A 23052-nucleotide genomic window follows, 5' to 3' on the forward strand; every position below is an offset into this window, starting at 1 on the left:
TTTTTTGGTAAATTCCTTTTTCTATTTTTTTATTTTTATTTTTTGTTTTGGTTTGTTTTTGTTTTTTGAGACAAGGTCTCTCTGTGTAGCTCTGGCTGCCCTGGAACTAACTTTTGTAGACCAGGCTGGTCTCAAACTCATGGAGATCTGCCTCTGCTTCCTAAGTGCTGGGATTAAAGGCATGCGCCACCACCGCCAGAATGGTGAATTCCTTTTTTAACAATTGGGAAAACTGAAATAAAATACGAAAGTAGCAATACAAAAATTTTGGAATTTCTTCTAAAATGAAGTAACAAAGCTTTTAAAAAGCAAAACAGTGATTTGACATATATTATTCATCTCAAAACTTTCTTATTGGGATTACAAAGAGTCTATGAAAAAGCTGCATGTAGAACCAGAGTACCTGTTTTGCCAGAGCAACAAGATGTGCAAGTCAGCGACGCAGGAGTGTGCATTCTAACACTCATGCTCATTGAGGAGATGCAAAGAATCGTTTCTCAAAGGCAGTGAGATACAGAAGAGCAGGATTACAATGAAAGTTACAGCTTTTGCAGAATACTCTGTTTGTTAACAGAAAATAGGGCTTAAGAAAGTATGGTATGAATGCACATAAAAAGTCCAGACCACAAAGAAGAGCCAAACTGTATCTTCAGTAGAATAATGAACAGAACTGGAAACAATCATATTAAATGAATTATGCCAGTCTCAAAGAGACAAAATGATATATTTTTGGTTCATGTTTTATATAGACACATAGTCATGACATGAAAGCAGAAGAGAAACTGCCCAGAGGAACAGAGGATATTAAGGGGGAGGACAGGAGGTGGGATATACACGGAGGAATTTACTCAGTATACACTATATACATCTACATGAGTATCTTTAAATTCAGAAACAGGCTTGAAAAGGGAATGTAGGCCTGATGAGATGGCTCAGTGCTTGCTGCCAAGCCTGATCTGAGTTCTGTCACCAGGATCCACTTCCAGGTTGCCTTTCATATGTATATGGTGACATATGCCCCTGCCCCCAGAATAAGTAAATTCAATTTAAAAATGTGTTCTAAAGAGAAGATAAATGGGCACAAATCTGTACAGTGAGCATTCTACTCAAGATTAGGCAGCAAAAAACAATGTTTCTGTTGAAGGACAATTTGCACAAGTAGAAATGAAAAGAATGAAACTAACATATGGAAAATTCAGTCTCATTAACTACAATACACGAATTAAAGCAGCGATCACATTACACAACACTCACTAACAAAGAGAAGTGAAGACCTCCATTGCTGACCCTTCTGGCACAGCTGGTTGTATGATAAAAACTGGTTCAATCTTTCTAGAAAGCAATTTGTCACATATAATACAAGTCTTACAATCAATTATAATCTCCAATCTAGGAAACCCTACTAAAACTTAACAGTACAACTTTAAAAAGAAAAACAAGCCATGACCAAAACAGAATCATGCTAAGTAGTAGAGAGGAAAAGAGTTAAGATGCTGAAATGATGCCCATTTTCAAACGATCATCGGAAATGGTCACAGTTTCTAACATTATAGATGCAAGAGAATGCCCAGGAAGGAGAGTCTCCAGCCAATACACAGTATGCAAACAGCAAGTGGACCCTCAGGCCTGCACACACACTTATAGCTGGCTTTGAATGACATGGTTAAGTATAGATTCAGAAGAGCGCACATCTAACCCTGATTAGGGTATTTTGGTTTGTAGGTAAAATAATGTATATTTCTTTGGAAAACTTTAAGGAATAATATTTTTATTGTGTTTCTACAAGAATAAAAATGACCTTTCAAAATTTGACACTCTCTTAAAATTCCTATAATTCCAAGAATTGAAACTGATTTTGATTTCTGGTGATTAACGCAACCCACTTTACCCAAATAAGTGAATCAAGTAATTGTGAGAATGAATTAGGAATTTGACACACTCAGTAGAATAAATGTTTGGAGCTATTGCAGCATGTCTATGGCAGGACCAATGAGAGTGGAAAGGAGAACACTGAAGAACTGTTAAGAGTACCTGCTCACCTGCTTCAAAGTCGCTATGAAGCGCGTTATGTACTCCACGGTGACTGGGTCCTCCACAGTAAGCTTATGGCTCTGGCACTCCACCCGCGCTCTGTTTATAACCACCCGAGCATCAGCTGTCAGACCTGTGAAAATTGTCAACACTTAAAAATCTATACATTTTACTCTCTCTCTCTCTCTCTCTCTCTCTCTCTCTCTCTATATATATATATATATATATATATATACAAAGTATTACACACTCTGAATTGCTGAGCCACCTCTCCAGACCCCTTCCATTCATATATATATATATATATATGAATATATATATTCCCCATCAAAAGTTGTCTTTTCCCTACAACACTGCCTTCATAGAGGAACTAGGAAACGCCATGTGCCTTAGCCGCGACTCATTTCCTTTAAAGACTTCATTCCACACACTCCGCTTAATTGGTAAAGGAAATAGCAAATGACTTGTTAGTAAATTGCATTTTTTTCTTATGCGAGCAAGGAAGGTATTCTATCCTGAAGCACACCAGCATTGTATTCAAATTACACTTGATGAACTGGGATATAGCAGTTCCCAATTTTTGTCAAAATGGAAACTTTGAAAATCAAGGATGTTAAGACAGGCAGACTCTGACTGAGCTTCTGAAATAGTCAAAAGACTCATCCAAACAACTCTCAGCATGTCTATAAGGAGATAGTGTGTTCTGGTTGAAGCCAGAGACTGACTGCAGCATGTAACTGACAGATTAGTTAAATTAAATTAAGGACAACACTGGTATTTGACTGTTCTACAGCCATTTGTTTCTTTTAGCCCTATCTTTTATTTTTTTTTAAAAAAAAAAGATTTATTTTGAACTGTGTGTGTTGTGTGTACACGTGTGTGCACGCAGCAATATGAATGCAGATACCAGAACAGGAAGAACAGGGCAGTAGATTCTCTGGAGCTGGACCTAAAAGTAGCTGTGAGCTGACTGGCATGGTTGCTGGGGACAAACCAGGTCTCTGCAAAAGTATTACACACTCTGAATTGCTGAGCCACCTCTCCAGACCCCTTCCATTCTTCCTTTACTGCTAACTAGACTGAGCCCCAGACTCGCTCATCTTGTTAACAGGCACTTCGCACATAGCCGGTTTTCTTTTTTCATCACGAGATTCACCTTCCCCATCACGTCAAACCTTGTTGCTACATCCACTTGGATCTTCACCCCTTGAAACAGGAGGGCAGGAAGAAAATCGAGTGTCTGAATATAATATTCCCCAGTTTAAAAATCACCCTGAGACAAGTCGGGTATGATTTGAATAAAGAAAGAGAAAGTAATTGTCTGTACTTCTAAGAGAAAGGACTAGCTAGCAATGGCCTAATCTACCCCTGGGTTAGTGTTTCATGCAACTAAAATAGTTCAGATAAGCTACTTGAGTAAATGTCCTCTGTACAGTGTGAACATGATCCACAGCTAGAGAAACGTTAACATTAAAAATACTTAGAGTGGGGCTAGGGAGAGGCTCCACAGGTGAACGTTCACTGCATAGACAGCAAAATCAACTTTGACTTTGGTGCTGGCAGGTTACATGTGTCAAAGTAATTCCACGTCCTTCTGCTAGGTTTAACCCTGGTGCAAACAGTGTGCTTATTCCATTTCACCAGGAATGTGTGTCTTGGCTTGTGACTGTGCTTTCGGCATGAGCTTCAGCGGCTGGGCGGCTGGCTGGCCGTCTCCCCACTGAGCACTTTGTTGCTCTTTCTGCTCTAGCATCTCTTTATCATCCCTGGGGCTCTTCCTTTCTTTTCTGAATGATGTGGTTTACAACTCCTATCCTAAAGATACACAGACAACCTGTTAACAGGAGTGACTCATTCATACCACACAACACTACCAACAACACAAGCCAAAGCCACTACTGAGGCATCCAACAGCTTGAGACAACTGCAGAAGGATGATGTGGCACGAACAAGGATCATCTGAAAAGGCTCCCCCACCATGCTGTTTCATTCCATTTTTTATTATTATTTGTTTGTTTGTTTGTTTGTTTTTGGTTTTTTGAGACAGGGTTTCTGTAGCTTTGGAGCCAGTCCTGGAACTAGCTCTTGTACACCAGGCTGGCCTTGAGCTCACAGAGATCCGCCTGCCTCTGCCTCTCACTGGGAATAAAGGCGTGTGCCACCATCACCCGCCATGATTCTTTTTTAACTACAGAACTTACAAAATACTATGGGACAGGAAGCGGTTCAGTTGCAAAGTACCTGTATCACAAGCATAAGGATCTGAGTTAAGCTCCCTGCACCCACATGAAAAATTGATACAGTAGAATCACAGAGCAGTGTTAGCCTTTTTCAAAGTTGACCAATACCTTGATTTTCTAACCATCAATACTGAGAGTGCAATTTCACATAAATGCATAAAACAAAATGAAAGATATTAAAATCATTTAATAAAATGACAGAAATTAAAGTAATTTCTGAAATAATTGGAAATTCTGTGCTGTCTATAACTAAGACAGGATAGTGTTCTGTTGCTGTGAAGAGACACCATGACCAAGGCAACTCTTATTAGCTGGGGAATGGCTTACAGTTTCAGAGGTTTAGTCCATTATCAGGGAGCACGGCAGCATGCAGGCAGGTGCTGCAGCAGGAGCTGAGAGCTACATCCTGATCCTTAGGTAGAGAGACAGAGAACGACCGGGTCTGGCATGGACTTTTGAAACCTCAAAGCCCACCCCCAGTGACACACTTCCTCCAGCAAGGCCACACCTCCTAATCCTCCTCAAGTAGTGCCACTCCCTGAAGATCAAGCATTCAAATATATGAGACTATGGGGGCCATTCTTATCCAAACCACATGTACTAAACCAAATTCACCAAATGATTTTTTTTATGAAGCTCAAGTCAATATTTCAAACAACTTTTAAAATCAAATATTTTAACTCAAAATAAACAATTCAAAGACACACCAATTTGATATATTTTGAGAAACGGTGGTAGAAAATATTATCTTTGCTTCCCATAATGAAGTCATTATGTTACAAGAGTAAAAGCTTTGCATATAGGTAAAAACATTGCACATATATATGTGTATGTCTGTATACATATAAATATATACATATATATACACACATAAACATATATATGAGCTCATGTACTTCAGTATAATGGTTGTGGTGTGTGGCTGCTGACATGCATAGTGCAATGTACGTAAGTTAACATGTGTGTTCATAGCCAAGTTTACAGAGCTGCTTCATGCAGCACAGGTGAGCACTTCTAAAGGCAGCTCTGACTCCTTATCTGTTTTATTCTCAGTTAATTTCTGGTTTTGTGCATTCTGAAACCTTTTACTGTTGTCAGTTTTTCCCAACCTCACATTTAGTTGGGTCACAGCCCACAGTTTAAGAAGTTGAGACTTACCATGCATGAGGTCAGTCTGTAGCCCAGCACACACAAATGTAACCCTCCTTCTCTCTCCTAAACTGGGCTCACCAGTTAAGAGGCCTTACTCCTCTTGCACAACATCAAGTTTGGTTACCTACACCTACACGTTGGGCAGCTCCTAACTCCAGCTGCAGGGAACTGAAACCCTTTTCTGGCCTCTGCAGGCATCTACATTTGCATGCAGAAACCCACACCCATATACATATAAAACAAATAAAAATAAGTAAGTAGACTCATTTAAAATTCTATGTTGGCGAATATTACTTTCAGACCCCCCAAAAGAAAAAAAAATCCTCAGTAATTCTATAAATTCTATGAATTATAAATTCTTAAGTTATAAGTAAGGAGAAGGCCATCTTCACATTTATGCTCTATCTATCAAAGACCATTGTTTAAGTGTGGGGGTCTGAAAGAACACACTCTATAGGGAGTGGCACCATTAGGAGGCGTGGCCTTGTTGCAGTAGATGTGGCCTTGTTCTTCGAGGAAGTGTATCACTGTGGGAGTGGGCTTTGATGTTCCCTTTGCTCAAGCTACACCCAGTGAGGCACAGGTTGCTCTTCCTGTGGATCAAGTTGTAGTAGAACTCTCAGTTCCTTCTCCAGCACCACGTCTTCCTGTATGCCACCAAAGCCCTGCATTGATGATAATAAACTAAACCTTTGAAACTGTAGGCTAGTCTCAAAATTTCTTTAAAAGAGTTGTTTGATCATGGTGTCTCTTCACGGCAATAGAAACCCTAACTAAGACCATGAGAAATCACAGTTTATAGAACTGAGGCCTTTTAATTATAGGTGACACTTTATTTTAAACAGAAATAGGTCTGACTACATATATTGTTATACTGTGTAGATACAGCAAAACAGTGGCAATAGGGCAACCGTGCTATCCCACTACTACATTAAATACCATACATACCACTGAAAGTCTGTACATACCTGCAAAAGCCATGCAGACATGGTCATCGAGGGCACATATTTTTCTCACTGTTCTTTCATCTTGAAGTTTGGCAACTGATTTTTTTTCTACCCCAAGTACAACTATATTAGTTCCTCGAATTCCAACCTGTAAAGCCAATTTTAAAAAGTAAATTTAAAGTGAAAATGGACCAATTATTCTAACATGTCAAACAGTTAAAGGATTTCTCTTAAAAACACTTAATCAAATAAAGAAGGAGCTGTGTAGGAAATGAGATGCACAGGTACCGGCTGAGAAGATTCCTAGTTCCCAGCCATAAGGTAAAGAAGACCAATAGAAGAAAATACAAAGAAAATAAAACCAGTGGTAAATCTATGCAGTTATCTTCAACAAAACACACAAAATGACACCTAAATGTTGCAGTACAAAAGAGTTCCACATTAGCCCAGAATAGAGTATAACCAAGGTTTATTTATTAGAGGATAAACTCACAGAAAGAGTAGTGATTGACACTCCTCTGTGTGCACAGAGAACTGGAACCAAATCCAGCAGTCAATGAGCACATGTACACTTTTACATCTGCATTTATAGTACATAAGACCACGTCCAAAGTGGGCCAGTATCTTAAAGGCTATTGGCTGAGGGAGTTCCCGCACTACTTCCCATTATGCCTATACTGGCAGTTTGTCAGTCACTTTCTTCTGTGCCTCGCAAAATGTCTGGCAGACTTCTATGAAGTAGGAACCCTGAAGGACCATCCTGTCTTTTGGAAAGTTCAGCAGTCACTTTTCTGTGGGTTCTGCATGTCCAGTCTGTACAGAATATCATCTCTATATCATATCCCCCTTTAAATGAAAAACAAACATTTATAAATAATAATTTTGGGAATTTGGGTGTAGTTTTTTAGATTACTTCCCACTGATTATTGCACAAAGTATTCTTAGGGTTCATGGAGAACTTTTGGGGAATTTTGTTCCATCAAACCACACTAGCCTGGAAGGGATCCACAGGTTCTCATTTTCTATGGAAATAAAAGCAGAACCTCTTTTTCAAAACAACATATACTTAGACTCAAATTTTGAAGACAAGATACTATATATCTAGCTTAGCAGATGCCAGAATCAAATATTTCTCTGTAGTCAAAAAATTCAAAGAAAACACAGTAAGATACATAATCCAGACTCTCTGTGAACTCTCTGTGACTATTTCTTCTTTATATGGCTTATTTTTCCTTACTCCTTTAAACTATGACTGTCTGTACTCTTTTATATTACTTTTACTGTCTCTTTAAGGACTTTTATTTTTTTAAACCTATTTCTTTTTATAACTGTCTATATTCTTTTTCTTCTCTCTCCCAAGCCTACATACATTTAGTGTTTGAATCTGTCTTATTGCGTATCTATAATCATTTTCTGGTCAGAAGTATCTTTTTTTTTCTAAATGCTAAGTAGTATGGCTAGGACTAAGGCTGCTTTGCCTTTTGGCCCTGCTCAGTTCAACATTGTGTGGTGTAGGACAATTCTATATTCTGTCAGTTATGTTTTAAATAAACTCTGATTGGCCAGTAGCCAGGCAGGAAGTATAGGTGGGACAACAAGACAGGAAGTAGAGGCGGGGCAATGAGAACAGGAGTATTCTGGGAAGAAGGAAGCTCTTTCCACAGACCTGTCCAGACACCGAAGAAGCAGGATGTAACTTGCCCCACTGGAAAAGGTACTGAGCCATGTGGCTAATATATACGAGAATGATGGATTAATATAAGTCATAAGAGTTAACAAGAAGCCTGAGATAATGGCCAATCAGTTTTATAACTTATGTAGACCTTCTGTGTGATTCTTTGGGACCTGATGGGAGGAGAGAAACCAGGCAGGACAAAAACTCCAACAACAGTTGCGGTGGAAGGTACGTTCTCCACCAGCTCTGCGAGTCATGCTCACAACACCAGCTCCAGGGATGCCACAGGTCTATGTCACCATTAAGCAATTTCTAACATGCTGCTCACTGTCCCCTTAAGTACAGGATCTCCTGAAAGAGTCGGAGTTTGTTCTTCCAGCATGAATCAGGAAGCTGGATCTTAAAGAAGCCATGAAACTTTTTGCAGCTAACATTGAGTCAGGAAGGCTTCTCTTAAAGGAGCTATGTCTTTGATTGCTGCCAGCAAACAAGACTATCTGAAGAAATGTGGCTGTGCTTAACTCTGCTCCTTTGTGTCTAGAATTCCTTCCCAAGTTCTCTCAGTTTTTATGTGGATGTAGTTGCCCCATGCTAGTACCATCTGTAATCAGAGATTGTGTGTTAATTTCCCAGCTCCCCAGACCTGAATAATCACACAGAAAGTATATTAATAATAATAGTGTTTGGCCAATGACTCTAGCACATTCCTAGCTACCTCTTTCCTTTTAAATTAACCCATTTCTATCAATCTGTGTGTTGCCATGAGACTGTAGCTTACCAGTAAGGTTCCTAAAGTTCCGTGTGTCTTTCTCCTTAGGCAATTTGTTGGTGGAGACTGCTTGTTCATTTCCCAAATGCTCAGACCCAAATAATTACATAGAAACTATATTAATTACAACACTGCTTGACCAATAGCTCAGGGTTTCTTATTGGCTAGCTCTTATATATCATAAAATGACCCATTTCTATTAATTTTTATCGCTATGAGGCTGTGGTCTACTGGGTAAGAGTCTGGCATCCTTCTCCTGCGGCAGCTACATGGCATATTTTTGACTCTGCCTACTCTCTCTTTTTGAATTTACTATCTGTTTGAATTTACTGACTGGCTTTACTCTGCTGAGCCATTGGCTGAAATAGTTTTATTCATTAACCAATAAAAGCAGCACATATACAGAAAAACTTCCCACATCGCCTAAATATACAACTTTAGGAGAATGAAAGAAGATGCAAATCAGTATTAGCAGAACCAATATTGATAAAAGCTTCTATCAATATTGATAGAAGGCTGGGTCTGGGAGAGGACCCTTTGAGTATGAAACTTGCTATATGAGAATGAAGACAATATCCATACAAAGGTCAGGCATGCCTGCAAGTATTTGTAGTCCCTGGGGACAAAGAAAGGTGGGTGCCAATAACAAGCCACCTTGCCAGCCAGTGTAGTTAACATGGCAGGTGTCTGGTTCAGTAGAGACCCTCCTTCAAGTAAAGGTGGAAAGCCGTAGAATTAAGGTGCCTGCCATTCTCCTTGACCTCCATATATGTACGTACAGGTACACATACCTGCACACTCATGTGTACACACTGCACAAGACAACACAGACACAATGAGGGCAAGAATTCTTTTAAAAATAGTTTTCTTATTTGTAGGTTTAAAATATAATTACATCAAGGTAAGGGGTTGAGGGGGCAGTTCAGTGGTATAGCACTTGCTCAACAGCTAAAGGCCCTGGATTCAAACCTCAACATTAGAACAAAGTTCAGCAGATAAAATACCACAAAAGCTCTTCCATGAAGCTCAAATTAAGAGGTCCAAGAATTAGGGGCTTGCTGTGCCCCAATAAATACACTGAAATGCAAATTCCATGTATTAGAACACAGGTCCTTTGAGAGGTGATAATATTCTAAAGGTGGAACATTAATAAGCTGAATTAGTATCTGTAATTGTTAGTATCATCATCTTGACGGGCATTAAAATCACATAGGAGATACAAATACAGGCATTCTTGGGAGGACTTGTCTAGATTAAATTAAGTGAGGTAGGAAGGCCCCCTCAACATAAATGTAGGTGGTACTGTTCTAATGGGCTGGGTTCCTGGACCAAACAAACAGAAAAAGACAAGCTGAACACAGACATTCACTGCTCCTTGTTAAGATTTTCTTTTCTTTTTTCTTTCTTTCTTTTCTCTTTCTCTTTCTTTTTTTGTTTGTTCCTTGAGACAGGGTTTCTCTGTGTAACACACTGTCCTGGAACTCACTCTGTAGACCAGGCTGGCCTCGAACTCACTGAAATCTGCCTGCCTCTGCCTCCCAAGAGCTAGGATCAAAGGCATGCACCACCACTATCTGACCTGATTTTTTTTAATTTTTGATTTACATAATTTTATTTAGTTTAATGTGTGGGGGCAAGCTCATACAATGCATACATGTGGAGATCAGAGAACTTTCAGGACTGAGTTCTCTCCCACCACTCTATGCTTCCTAGGGGTTAAACTCAGAGTATGAGGCTTGGCAGAAAGCACGTTTACCTACAGTGTCACCCCACAGACCTGTTCTCTGCCTCCTGATTGTGGATGCAGTGTGCTCAGCTTCCTCAAGCTCCTGCCAATGTGACTTACAATACATACAATACAATAATACATCTGGACTGCAGCTCTCCCTCTCCATCCACTCCTCCCAGTTTCTACCCATCAACCCACTTCCCCTCTCTCCTGAGATCCACTGCTTCTCTACTTCCCTTCAGAAAAGAGCAGGCCTCCCAGGGATCAACCAAATAAGGCATAACAAGATTCAATAGGACTAGGCACAAACTCTCATATCAACCTATTGGGACTAGGCAACCCAATAGAACGAAAAAGGTCCCAAGAGCAGGCAAGAATCACAGATACCCCCACCTCCACCGTTAGGAGTCCTACAAAAGCCACAAGCTAAACAGCTGCAAATAAATATGCAGAGGATGCATGAAGGCTCCATTATTGTCTCTTCAGTCTCTGTGAAGGCCTATGAGCCCTGCTTAGTTGATTATGTGGGCTATGTTCATCTGGTGTCCTCAACCCTTTGGTTCCTACAATCCTTTCCTCCCTTCTTCCTCAGTGTTCTCCAAGTGCCACCTTATGTTTGGGTGTGGGTCTCTGCATATGCTCCCATAAAACTTTTTTTTTAATTTCTGTGAAGAATGTTGAAATTTTGATAACAACTAACCATTTCCACTATATCAATTCTTCTAATTCACAAGCTTAAGAGTTTTCTCAAGCTTTAAGTGTCTTTTTTGTTTCTTCTGTTTCAAAGATTTTATTGTAGAGGTCTTTTTTCATGGTTTATTCTAAAGAATTTCATTTATTATTGATCTGATAAAGGGTTTCACTACAAAGGCCTAGTTGGTCTTGAACTCTGTATGCAGACCAGCCTAGTCTCAAACTCAAGAAAATCTACCTGCCTCTTCCTCCTAACTGTATATGATATACTCCCATCCCTTTGTAAAACCTACCTGCCTCTGCCTCTTCCTCCTAAGTAGGTATGATACACTCCTGTCCCTTTTAAAAGCCCACCTGCATCTGCCTCTTCCTCCTAAGCACATATGATACACTCCAGTCCCTTTTTAAAGCAACTGTGCATGGCACTGTTTCCCATTTTTTTTAAAAGAATGATTTTATTTGAGTATATAATAAAACATTTTTTTCTCAGCAATTAAAGTGGAAATGTAATATCTACCATTTATTATGCTATAGAAAAGCACTATTGATTTAGAAAATTAATAAATGCCTTTATATAGATGAATCTTAGAGCCTTGGGAGAAACTCAAAATCAATAGAGTGAAATAATTAAATTGGGCATGGTGGCACACACCTTCAATCCCAGTACCAGGAAGACAGAGGCAGGCAGATCTCTGTGAGTTCAAAGCCAACCTGGTCTACTGAGTTTCAGGGCAGCCAGGAATACACATTCTTTTTTTAAAAAAATTTTTTAAACCTTCTTTGAGATAGGGCTTCTCTATAGCTTTGGAGTCTGTCCTGGAACTAGTTCTTGTAGACCAAGCTGGCCTTGAACTCACAGAGATTCACCTGCTTCTGACTCCCCAGTGCACCACCGCTTCCCAGCTCCAGCTGGGCATTCATGTCATCCCGTTCTTCATCTCCCCACACTTCTGTCTTCCATCTCCCCACCATGTGCTCTCTCACCACAGAGGTCCTTCTGTTTATGTGTTACTTTCATTGGTTAATCAATAAAGAACCTGCTTGGCCTGATAGGGCAGAACTTAAGTAGGTGGAGAAGACAGAACTGAATGCTGGGAGGAAGAAAGCAGAGGCAGAGAGCCACCATGGAGATGCCAGGTCAGACATGCTAAATCTTTCCTGGTAACCACGACCTCATGGTGAACACAGATTAATAGAAATGGGTTAAATCAAGATGTGAGAGTTAGCCAATAGGAGGCTAGAGCTAATGGCCAAGCAGTGTTTAAAATCATACAATTTCTGTGTGATTATTTTGGGAGTAAGCTAGCCGGGCGACTGGAACAAAGGGACCCTCTTTCCATCAAAACACATACAGGACATTCATTGTATGATTTCCTTTACAAGTTGTACATTTAAAATACCATAAAAGAAAAATTTGAAAATAGACTCAAAATACCTCAATACTATCTCCAGGGTTATACACACCAATATATTAAAGTTTCTCTTGTCTTAAATAAAATCTTGAAAGATGGCTGCACTTAATCCCACATTTTTGCTTTTCAAACTTATAAAAGCCAAATGCTGTCTCCAAAAACCTAGTTACTGTTCCCGCTCCCCTTCCACAGGAGTCTGAGCAGGCAGGTCCATCAAGTTCAAGGCTCAATTGTGTGTATTCTCTTTGGCCTCTACCTGCAGAACCAATATCATGAGGCAGAAGCAGGAGAATGCTGCAGGTTTCAGACCAGCCCAGGTCATAGACTAAGGCTCCTTTCAAACAGAAGTTCTTGTTTAGCCAAACTTTCCACGGAGGTATTAGGAATAGGATAGGAAGATTATACCTCATAATTATTATAATCTCCAGTGAAGATCAGTCTTAGGAGCTTTAGACAAGTATATTAGTTGTGGATTGGATTTTTCTTTCTTTTCTTTTCTTTTCTTTTCTTTGCTTTGCTTTGCTTTTTTTGAGACAGGAGTTTTCTATGTAACTTTGGCTGTCCTGGAACTTGCTTTGTAGATCAGGCAGGCCTATAACTCAAAGAGATCTGCCTGCCTGGAGTGGCATTCCATCGCTTTGTCTAGTCCAGTCATTAAAAGTAAGCATCCTCCATCCAAGGGGCCATCATAGAGAGCATGAACACTAGAAGGTGAGAATTAGAGGCAATTTCAGAAACACCTCAGTCTCGCCAAGTCTGTTTTAGTCCCTCTCAAATTTCTTTTCCACACCCTTAAAGAAAACTGCAGCTGAACTCAGGAATGGAGGCACCACCTTAGATCTGCCAGCACCAAAGAGATAATCATGGCGTGTTTCTCCAGAGTCTGCTTTTTGTTCCAACCCTAGCAAACATTAGTAATTAATACCTTTTATCTATACTATTACCACAGATGTGTAACTGTTATCTCTGATTCTAGTTATGATTTCATCCAATCTGATACTCACAGTGCAGCCTGAGAAATCTTTGGAAAGGGTGTGGGAAAGAGAGGGGAAGGGAGAAAGGAAGGAACAGAGGAAAGGGTGTATCTCAGTCACTGTTCCTTTTTTTGTTGTTGTTTTTCAAGACAGGGTTTTTCTGTGTAGCCCTGGCTGTGCTGGAATTCGCTCTGTAGACCAGGCTGGCCTCGAACATCTCTGCTCTGAGTGCTGGGATTAACAATGTGCTCCACTACCACCCGGCCAAAAGTCAACATTCTTTTCCTTCCTACTTTGTATAGGTAGGAGTAATTTTTCACTAAGCAAACCAGGACAGCATGGATCCCGGGCAAAAGGATCTAAAATCTGTAACATTTACCCTATGCATAATACCTATCCTTTGTTCTGAAGCAGACATGCATCCTCCCGATGGAAACAAACACAGCCACCAGTATCTTGGAACTCATATCCCATCAGCTCCCCCAGAAAAGAAAAGTTATCTGTATTTCTAGTGGTGGACTTGCAGGACTGAGTCCCTTGACCAAGAGTAGAGTGTATACATATAAACTGTATTAAGAAGAAAATGACAACAATCTAAAAAGGGAAAATAGTCATACCAAAATCCTTTCAGGATCCTTCAGGATCACGCATATTCTCACTATAATAGCTTATCTCTTCCTATTATTTTCCTCAGCCATTCTGAATGTCTTGTGTGCCTTGTCTTCTCATACAGTATTCCCTTTGTCTAAAGCGCTCTTCTTTCCCTTTCCACCTCACTTGGCTGCCTTCCATCTTCCAATGGTTTCGTCAATATGCTTTCTCATGAGGGTTTCTCTTACAACTGCAATTTCTGTAACGTATCATACCTTCTCTTTTATTACATTCATGTAGGCTTTGTAAGGACTTTCTCCTTTTCAATACAGGGTCTCCCTACATAGCCCAGGCTGGCCTGGAAACTACAGTCTTCCAGCTTCTGCTTCCTGAGTGCAGGATTTACAGGCATGTGCCACCACTCCCATCAAGGACTCTTTCTCTCTCTCTCTCTCTCTCTCTCTCTCTCTCTCTCTCTCTCTCTCTCTCCCTCTCTCTTTCTGAGACAAGGTTTCTCTGTAGCTTTGGAGTCTGTCCTGGAACAAGCTCTTGTAGACCAGGCTGACCTCAAATTCACAGAGATCTGCCTGCTTCTGCCTCCCGAGTGCTGGGATTAAAGGACTATTTTCTCAATTCTCTAAATTTTTTGCAAGAGCGTAAATTCTTTGAGAACTGGGACTGACTGTATCACTTTCAGAGTGAGATTCTACAGACCAGGTTAGCATACGTAAGTTTTTAAAAGGTCTTAAAAAGAGATATGCTGGAAGAACCATAGACAAAACTAAATCAAAAAAGAAAAATAATCATAGATAATAATGGATACAATTTATTAGTTTATGTAATTTACATCTTAACATGTATTACTTTTTTCAACACACATCAATCCTATAAAGTAGGAGTTACTTTGATGTTTATTTTGTTACTACTAAAAAAAAACCCCACCACATCAACAACAAAAATCTCCTTCTAGGGAGCAGCTGGAGAGAAGGCTAAGCAGTCAAGAGCACTTATTACTCTCATAGAGGGTGCAGGCTTGATTCCAGCACCCACATCAGGCAACTCACAACTGCCTGTGACTCCTGGGACCTTATGCCCTCTTCAGGTCTCTGAGGGCACAATACACACATGGTGCACAGACTTATGAAGGCACACATACTCATATACAGAAATAAAACAAACAAATCTTAAATAATAATTTTAAAAAAGAAAAAATAAAAAAACTGTAAGCTAAACATGGCTCAATGGTTAAAAGCACTGACAGCTGCTCTCGCAGAGGACCCCTTCGGCCCCAGCATCCTCAGGGTGCTTTCCCATCAGATTAGGCTAGGTTGTCAGGCCAGTGAACCCCAGGGACCATCCTGCGTCCACTCTGATTGCAAGCATGTGTTTCATCTAGACACAGGTTCTAAGAGACTGGACTCTGGCCCTTACGCTTACATAGCACACATTTTACCCACTGAGCTATTTCTCAGCCTAAGTATGAAGATTTTTAAAGACAATAAGGGCTGAGAATGTTGCTCAATACTAAAGCACACATGTAACATGCATGGCCCTGGGTTTGACTTCCAACACAAGAGATAAAAGACACAAATCAACATTATAGAAAAGTAAATACAGGCAGTAGTGTGCACACACTTTTATATCCAGCACTCTGAAGGCAGAGGCAAGCAGTTCTCTGAGTTTGAGGCCAGCTTGGTCTACAATGCAAGTTTCAGGACAGCCAGGCTACACAGAGAAATCTTGTCTAGAAAAACCAAATGTGTGTATGAGTGTGTTTCTTTCTTCCCTGTACAGTGTTAGAAATGTTTATTAGTGAAACCAAGAATTTACCCCTTAATTAAAGAAGTAGATAACAACCAAGGAAAACTTTGAAGGTTAAGACTACAGTGATGTGATCTGATAAGGGAAAATATAGCTCCAGTAAGAATTTGGGGTCAAGGAAAAGATAGGACAAGGAATGAGGATAAATCTTAACTTTTTCATGACAACAATGTGATTCATATGTTCTCTTAAGATTGTGGTACTTTTTCAAAATGCCATCTAAACGCATTTTGTCTTTATAGAAAAGGAAACCTAACTAAAAAGAAAGGAGCCCTCTGGCTCCATTTCATACCGTTAGGTGATTATCAAGCAGGAAGCAGAGTCTGTGCTCTTTAATTACGGCCCATATAATTTTTATATTACTAGGTAATATCATGTCTACATAGTGGTCAAGACTGATCAGTCTAGTTTACTTGTAGGCCCTTGTATCTGCTGTTTATAGACATGATATTTAACAGCCTAGTTTAATAAACAAACACAGCTTTTATACTGTGCAAAAGGTCATAGCACCTGCAGTGAAACATAATAATTCCATAAAAAGATGCAAATATAATTTCAGAATCCTGAGGTAAAAGTCTCATCTTCCACGGTATCTTTAAAAATGCCCACTCTAGGTATTTTTATATTCTTACCCTTTACAGCTCATTACAAAGGAACTATCAATCAGTTCTACAGCATCCTTAAAACATTTTAAATGGGCCAATGTGGTTTCTTATCACACCCCCATCTTCTCCCATTACTCCCTTTACTTCAGGCTCTAAAACTCAGACATTATTTTCTAACCATATGCTACTCACCATGCTGGGGGCTATATAACTTTTTGTTTTTATCAAAATGGTACCCTTTTGGTTTCAACTATGTTAGGCTTTCCTTAAACTCTAACAGAACTTAACTAGCATGCCCATTTAAACAGAAAATACTTTTTAAAATCATCTTCTTTGTAATTATTTTTGTCACTTTACATTTGTTAGATTAACAATAAAAGTGAATAACTTCTTTCCATTATCAAGTTGGTTTAGAAATGAAAGAAAGCAGACACTTGTAGACTGAGAAATGTTTTGTGTGTTTACTGCCTCAACTTCCAAAACACCCAGTGAAAATACTCCTGAAATTTGAGAAGTTTTCTTTCTTTTTTTTCTTTTTTAACTCATATCCTGCATTCATAGACTAGGACTCGGGAGTCTGGGTTGACAGATCTGTGGTCACCGAGGTGCCTCTGTTCTTTAACATTTTCATAAATTATGATGATTATTGAAGTCTGTTAAAATTTGGCAGCGGTATTACAGTTGCTTTGAGTATTTAAAATGTTTGAGGTAATGTGGATCCATAAGTCTAAACGGGGTACACGCTCATGAGATTTCTGGTATTCACACACACACACACACACACACACACACACACACACACACACACACAGAGACAATTTAATGGCCATCTTGATTAGAGTTTCTAACTGTTCCTCTAATGGAGAGTTAGGAGTCGATTTGTCCTGAGATGGGGGCGGTGACAGACCTAGATGGTCAGGCTTTAATTTTTATCATTATCAAACAACAGCTTCCAACATGAAAGAACTATTACTTCTAACATGGGTCAGTGGGTCCCTGAGGAAGTGGGCCATGAGCACTGAGGCAGAATGTTCTAGGTGTCTTTACCAGCTGCTACACACATGCGCCGTAGTGCCTGTAGCTGTCCTTAAACAAAAGGCTGAGATGTCTACCAGTGTCTGTGTAACCTGGACCGCTGGCCTGAAGCTGTGTCTGCTCCAAGAAAGGAAGTGGTCCTCACACCCGGCGGCCTGGGCTCTGCCCCCCACTACACCCACCCCCAACACCCACTCCCAGCTGGAGCAGCAGGAGCCCGGGGAGCAGCTTACCGCGGTGGAGCCTTTCTTCACAGCTTCCTGAGCATACTCCACTTGGAAAAGGTGTCCGTCCGGAGAGAAGACGGTGATTGCCCTGTCGTACCGAGAAGCCATCACGATGGACTTCGAAGATTCTAACACACCTCAAAAGCGGCCTAGAACAAGGCTGGAGCCCATGCGCCACCACGTGCTAACTCCCGGAAGTGGATGCACAGGAATTTGTTCGAGCTCCCAACCGCCTCCAGGAAGTCCTGGAGTTCCAGCCTTTGGCCCCGCCCCCAGGTCTGGGCGCCTTGGCTTCGTCCCAAGTCCTACTTGCAGAGGAGACCTGGCCTGAAGGATAGGGAAGATGGACTTAACATGTGTGCTCTTCAAAGGATCTGTGAGTTCGAGGCCAACCTGGTCTACAGAGTGAGTTCCAGGACAGTCAGAGCTGCACGAAAAAAAACCTTGTCCCAAATAAAACAAAACAAAACAACAACAACAAAAAGGTGGATTTTTGGTTTGGTGGTAGACTTTGAATCTAGCATATTGCACAGGCCAACACAGGATGTGCCCCCAAGACACATCCCTAGCTTTTTCAAATTTTGAGAAAATCTTACTAAGTTGCACAGGTTGGCAAAGAAATAGTGATTTTCCGAATGTTGTTGCTTCTTCCTCCCCTGCCAGCTCTGTAAACAAAATGGAGCTTATGAGCAAATAAGACATCGACTCCAGAAAATACTCCACCAAATAATACTAAAGACAAGAACTAAGATAATACTGTTTAATTAAAGAAAAATTTAAGAGTCCAAAGATATGGCTTAAATATGTTTGAAACTGAGCTGTAGAAAATTTATATGAAACCTGGTGCAGCATTACTGTCTGTGAAACAGGTCCTTGTCCTTATCAGTAAGGTGGGAATCTTAAAAATCTGCAGCAATGTGTTGTGAGATTAAAACTTGTTTATAGGTGTAATAACTTAAAATGGTGCCAGGTGGGCACTAACAGGCAGCAGGTACATTTAGCTATTATTACATCACATGTATTTTTTATTAGATACCATTTTCCATGGGGAAGAATCTTAAAATTGGTGAAATCAACTTTAACTAAAGAGGAAAAAGAAATGTCACAAAGAAGGAAAATGTATTTCTCTTAGGTCAAAATCCTAGATTCCAGTAGCTTCTAAAAGTAGTTGGTAGTCATCCCTTTTCTCCACAGTTCTTTTCTGTGCTCGCCACTCTTAAAATGTTTGATCAGGGGGCTGGAGAGATGGCTCAGTGGTTAAGAGCACAGGCTGCTCTTCCAGAGGTCCTGAGTTCAATTCCCAGCAACCACATGGTGGCTCACAACCATCTGAAATAAGATCTGGTGCCCTCTTCTGGCGCACGGGCATACATGGAGGCAGAATGTTGTATACATAATAAAAATAAATAAATAAATAAATGTTTGATCCGCTTGGGGTGGGGTGGGGTGGGGTGGTATTCTTGACTAAAACTACTTTCTCTATGCACTGATTTTACAGTATCCTGACAAAACAGCATTTGCCAGAAGACATTTGTGAAACGTGTTTGATATTCTTGTTAAACATTTACTTTCCTTTTATTAATTTGCTATAATTATAGATTCATGGGAAGTCTCAAAAGTGCAAGGAAAGTGAGGGCCTCCTTTCCCTAGTTCAGACTGATGGATATACTTGCACACCTACATTATCAAACCCAGGAAACTGGCATCGATGCACCTCAGAGAGCTTTTCTAGATTCCAACAACTCTCTGCACCCCTCTGTAGGCCTCTCTGTGGGATTTGCCAGGTGTAGGTTATCATACAACCACCATAGTCAAGGTCCCCTGTGCAAACACACCTAACTGGTTCCCCTTCGACCATCTTTGACAAACACTAATCTGTGTTTGTCACCTCTATAATTTTCTCTGTCAAAAAGTTTATATAAAGTAATGTAAATATCTTGTGACCTTTTATTTTAAAAAAATGAGTATAGACTCCCAAGAAGTTAAGAGAACAATACAGAGTGGTTCCTTGTGTCACCCAGGTGGTTATACCTTTCACAACTATAGGACAATGAAAAAACCAGGGATTAGCATTAGTGTATATGTGATCTGTATATACACTGTATATCTTGAAGAAAAACTATTTTAATTATGTGCATTGTGTGAGGATGTGTGTATACATGAATATGGGCTTCTAGAGGCAAAAATAGGATGTCAGACCATCGGATATGGAGTTACAAGGCAGTGTGTGGTACCTGATGTGGGCTCTGGGAACCGAATTCAGGTCCTCCACAAGAGCAACTGGTGCTCTTAAACCCTGAGCCATCTCTCCAGCCCCATCTCTAGTTTTGACTTAAAAGCATTTTGTAAATAGTAGACCTTGTTAGAGGACACATTTCAGAAATACTAAGAATGACTGGACAGAAATGGTGGTGCATATCTTTAATCCCAGCACTCAGGAGGCAGAAGCACATGGATCTTTGTGAGTTTGAGCCCAACAAAGTTGGTGGCCTCAGGCCTCATAGCATGATCTGCATAGCAAGTTGCAGGACAGTGAGCAGCTACATAGAAAAACCTTGCTTACAAAAAAATTACTACATCCAGGCTTCACAAACTCCATTCATTTGGCTTGGTGTCTTTATATAGATTTATTTCATTCGTTAACACTTAATTTTTCCTACTTATAAAATCAGACAATATCTAGTTCACAAAGTATTAATTGTTACAGTGAACAAATTAATCAGTGAATTAATCCTCTATGACTGTCTGTTACAGAGGAAGCTTCTTAAAGTGTTAACTGTTATTATTTATTATGAAGTTAAGTAAAGTTGGTAACTATTTAAGGGGGTAACCAGGAAGAGCAAAGCTGCAGCATGAACCAATTTATCCCTCCTTAAGATACGGATTTGAGCAGGCAAAAGGGCACTTGAGAGTTGAAGGCAAGATGATCTTCTACAAAAGGGCTTGCGTAACCTGAGTTGCAGGTGATCCTGCCTCAAAATAAGTAAAAAAAGTTTTTAAGAAATTTATATTTGGACAAATACATGTTTGGAACTGTATAGAGAAAAGAGTGAAAAGATGTATTTCAACTTGACAAAAGGAGGTTTCCATGACGAGGGCTAGAGATTAGAAAGATGTGGCAAGGACGAAGAAATTGCCATTTTAAACTCGTGTGTGTGTGTGTGTGTGTGTGTGTGTGTTATTTAAATTTTTGTTCAGCTTTGCTTAGCTTACACTTAGCAAAGGTAACATCATGAAATAGTATAATTCCTAGAGGTTTCTGACATTGTCAATCTTGATGACTTGGGATAACTCTCCTATTAAGAACCACTGCCAGGAAGTGGTGGCTCACGCCTTTAATCCCAGCACTCTGGAGGCTGTGGCAGGCGGTTCTCTGTGAGTTCAAGGCCAACCTGGTTTACAAGAGCTAGTTCCAGGACAGGCACTAAAGCTACACAGAGAAACCCTGTCTCAAACAAACAAAAAATAAAACAAACAAACAAACAAAAAGAAACACTAAAACTACTGAACAAAATACTTTTAAAATCCACGTGCTGGCTTAACAAATGGTTCAGTGGTTAAGAGAGCTTGCATAAGACCCAGTGTAGTAGTCTTCAGCATCTTTGTCAGGAGGCTCACAACCTCCTGTAACTGCAGCTCCAGGGGATCCAGTGTCTCCAGGCCTCTGCACACACGTCCTCGGAATCATGTGAATGCTCATAATTAAAAGTAAAATAGAAATTTAATAGTAGGTCTGTGTCTGCTCAAGAGAGCTAACAAAGAATACAGCTTTGTGGTGGAGTGATTCTGACACAGACAGGGAAGACAGTCTCAACTTTAACCCTGGAGGTATTTGCCTCTTCTCAAAGCACAGTTAAGAAGCTAAAGTAGACCATGGATGGACAAAATTGAAATTCAAAGTCTGGCAAGGTGTCATGGTACACATTTAGACTTTTGTTGAGTTCCAAAGGCTGTGGCACAGAATCAGGGCAAAAGAAAAATGCCCTGTTCTGTGTCTTCTGTGGCACAGGGCCTGTGTTTCCACATGCCTTCCAATAATCCATTGCCTCAAAAGTAAGAAATTCAAGTTGATACATGTGTGTTGTGTGGGTGTGTATGTGTGTGTGCGTGCACATGTGCATACACACACACGCGCACATGCACACACGGCATGGCATGCATGTATATGGTGGTCAAAGGGCAATCTAGAGTGGCATTTCTCAAACCTTCCACCTTGTTTGAGGTAAGATCTTGATCAATGCTCACTGCTCACAGCATTCATCAGGGTAGCTGGCCACAGACTCGCGGGGATTCTCCTGCATCTGTTTCATTTCAGTATAGAAGCGCTGGAATTATAGATTGGGTCATCACATTCAGTTTTTACATGGGCATTGGGGATCCAAACTCGGGTCCTAATGCTTTACCACAGAGTCACATCCCGGGCCTCCAAATAAATTGAACAGGAGAAACACAAGCAGGTAAATTATAACAAAGCCTGAGTCACCAATATACACAATCCATTTCACAAGCATTAAATTTTTTTGCTTATTATAGTTATTTAATTTTGAAATATCCAAGGAGATTGGCTTAAGTCTAGAAGGCTTTGATGCCCTGTTATACATCAGAATCAGCAGAAAGACTGGCTTGCCTCCTGCACCTGTGAGGCCAGCAGGTAGGCAAGAAAAAGGACTCTTCTGTTGGTATAGGAAGAAGAGACGAGGTCACTAAAATCTAGAATAAAAATTAGAAGCCAGAGAGAAGGTGCTACCGTTAAGAGCTCTTGCTACTCTTGCAGCGGTATCAGGCACCTCACAACTCCCTGTAACTCCATTTCCATTCTCTGGTGAGCCAAGACTCTCTTCTTCCTCTGTACACACACACACACACACACACACACACACACACACACACACACACATACACACACACAATTAACACATAATAAATAAATCTTAGAAATATTCTAGGATAAAACCAAAATGATTCAAGATGTGTTAAAGTTGGTAAAATGTATTGTCATTGGAATTCTTGCTGTTTTTCTTAATTCAAAGAATTTAATTGTAATTAACAGTTTTGCAAAATATTCAAATAAAGTTTTCTGAACTACGAGAGAGAGAGAGAGAGAGAGAGAGAGAGAGAGAGAGAGAGAGAGATTTTCTTGCAGAGAATAAC

The 23052-nt window shown here is 40.2% G+C and overlaps 1 protein-coding gene across 1 annotated transcript in view; it reads right to left on the minus strand.

Annotated features, from left to right (window-relative positions):
- The window catches only part of Psma8 (proteasome 20S subunit alpha 8), a 58520-nt gene extending 40423 nt beyond the window's left edge, over window positions 1-18097 (minus strand). The window contains exons 1-3 of the mRNA XM_048447907.2: window positions 17908-18097; window positions 6392-6518; window positions 2040-2164 (exon numbers count right to left, since the gene is read on the minus strand). Of these exons, the coding sequence (XP_048303864.1) occupies window positions 2040-2164; window positions 6392-6518; window positions 17908-18009 (354 nt within the window). The 5' untranslated portion in view covers window positions 18010-18097. The remainder of the gene's footprint in view (window positions 1-2039; window positions 2165-6391; window positions 6519-17907) is intronic.
- Between the last annotated feature and the right edge of the window lie 4955 nt (window positions 18098-23052).

Source organism: Myodes glareolus, chromosome 13, assembly GCF_982192425.1.
Source record: "Myodes glareolus chromosome 13, mMyoGla1.1, whole genome shotgun sequence".
NCBI classification, from domain to species: domain Eukaryota; kingdom Metazoa; phylum Chordata; class Mammalia; order Rodentia; family Cricetidae; genus Myodes; species Myodes glareolus.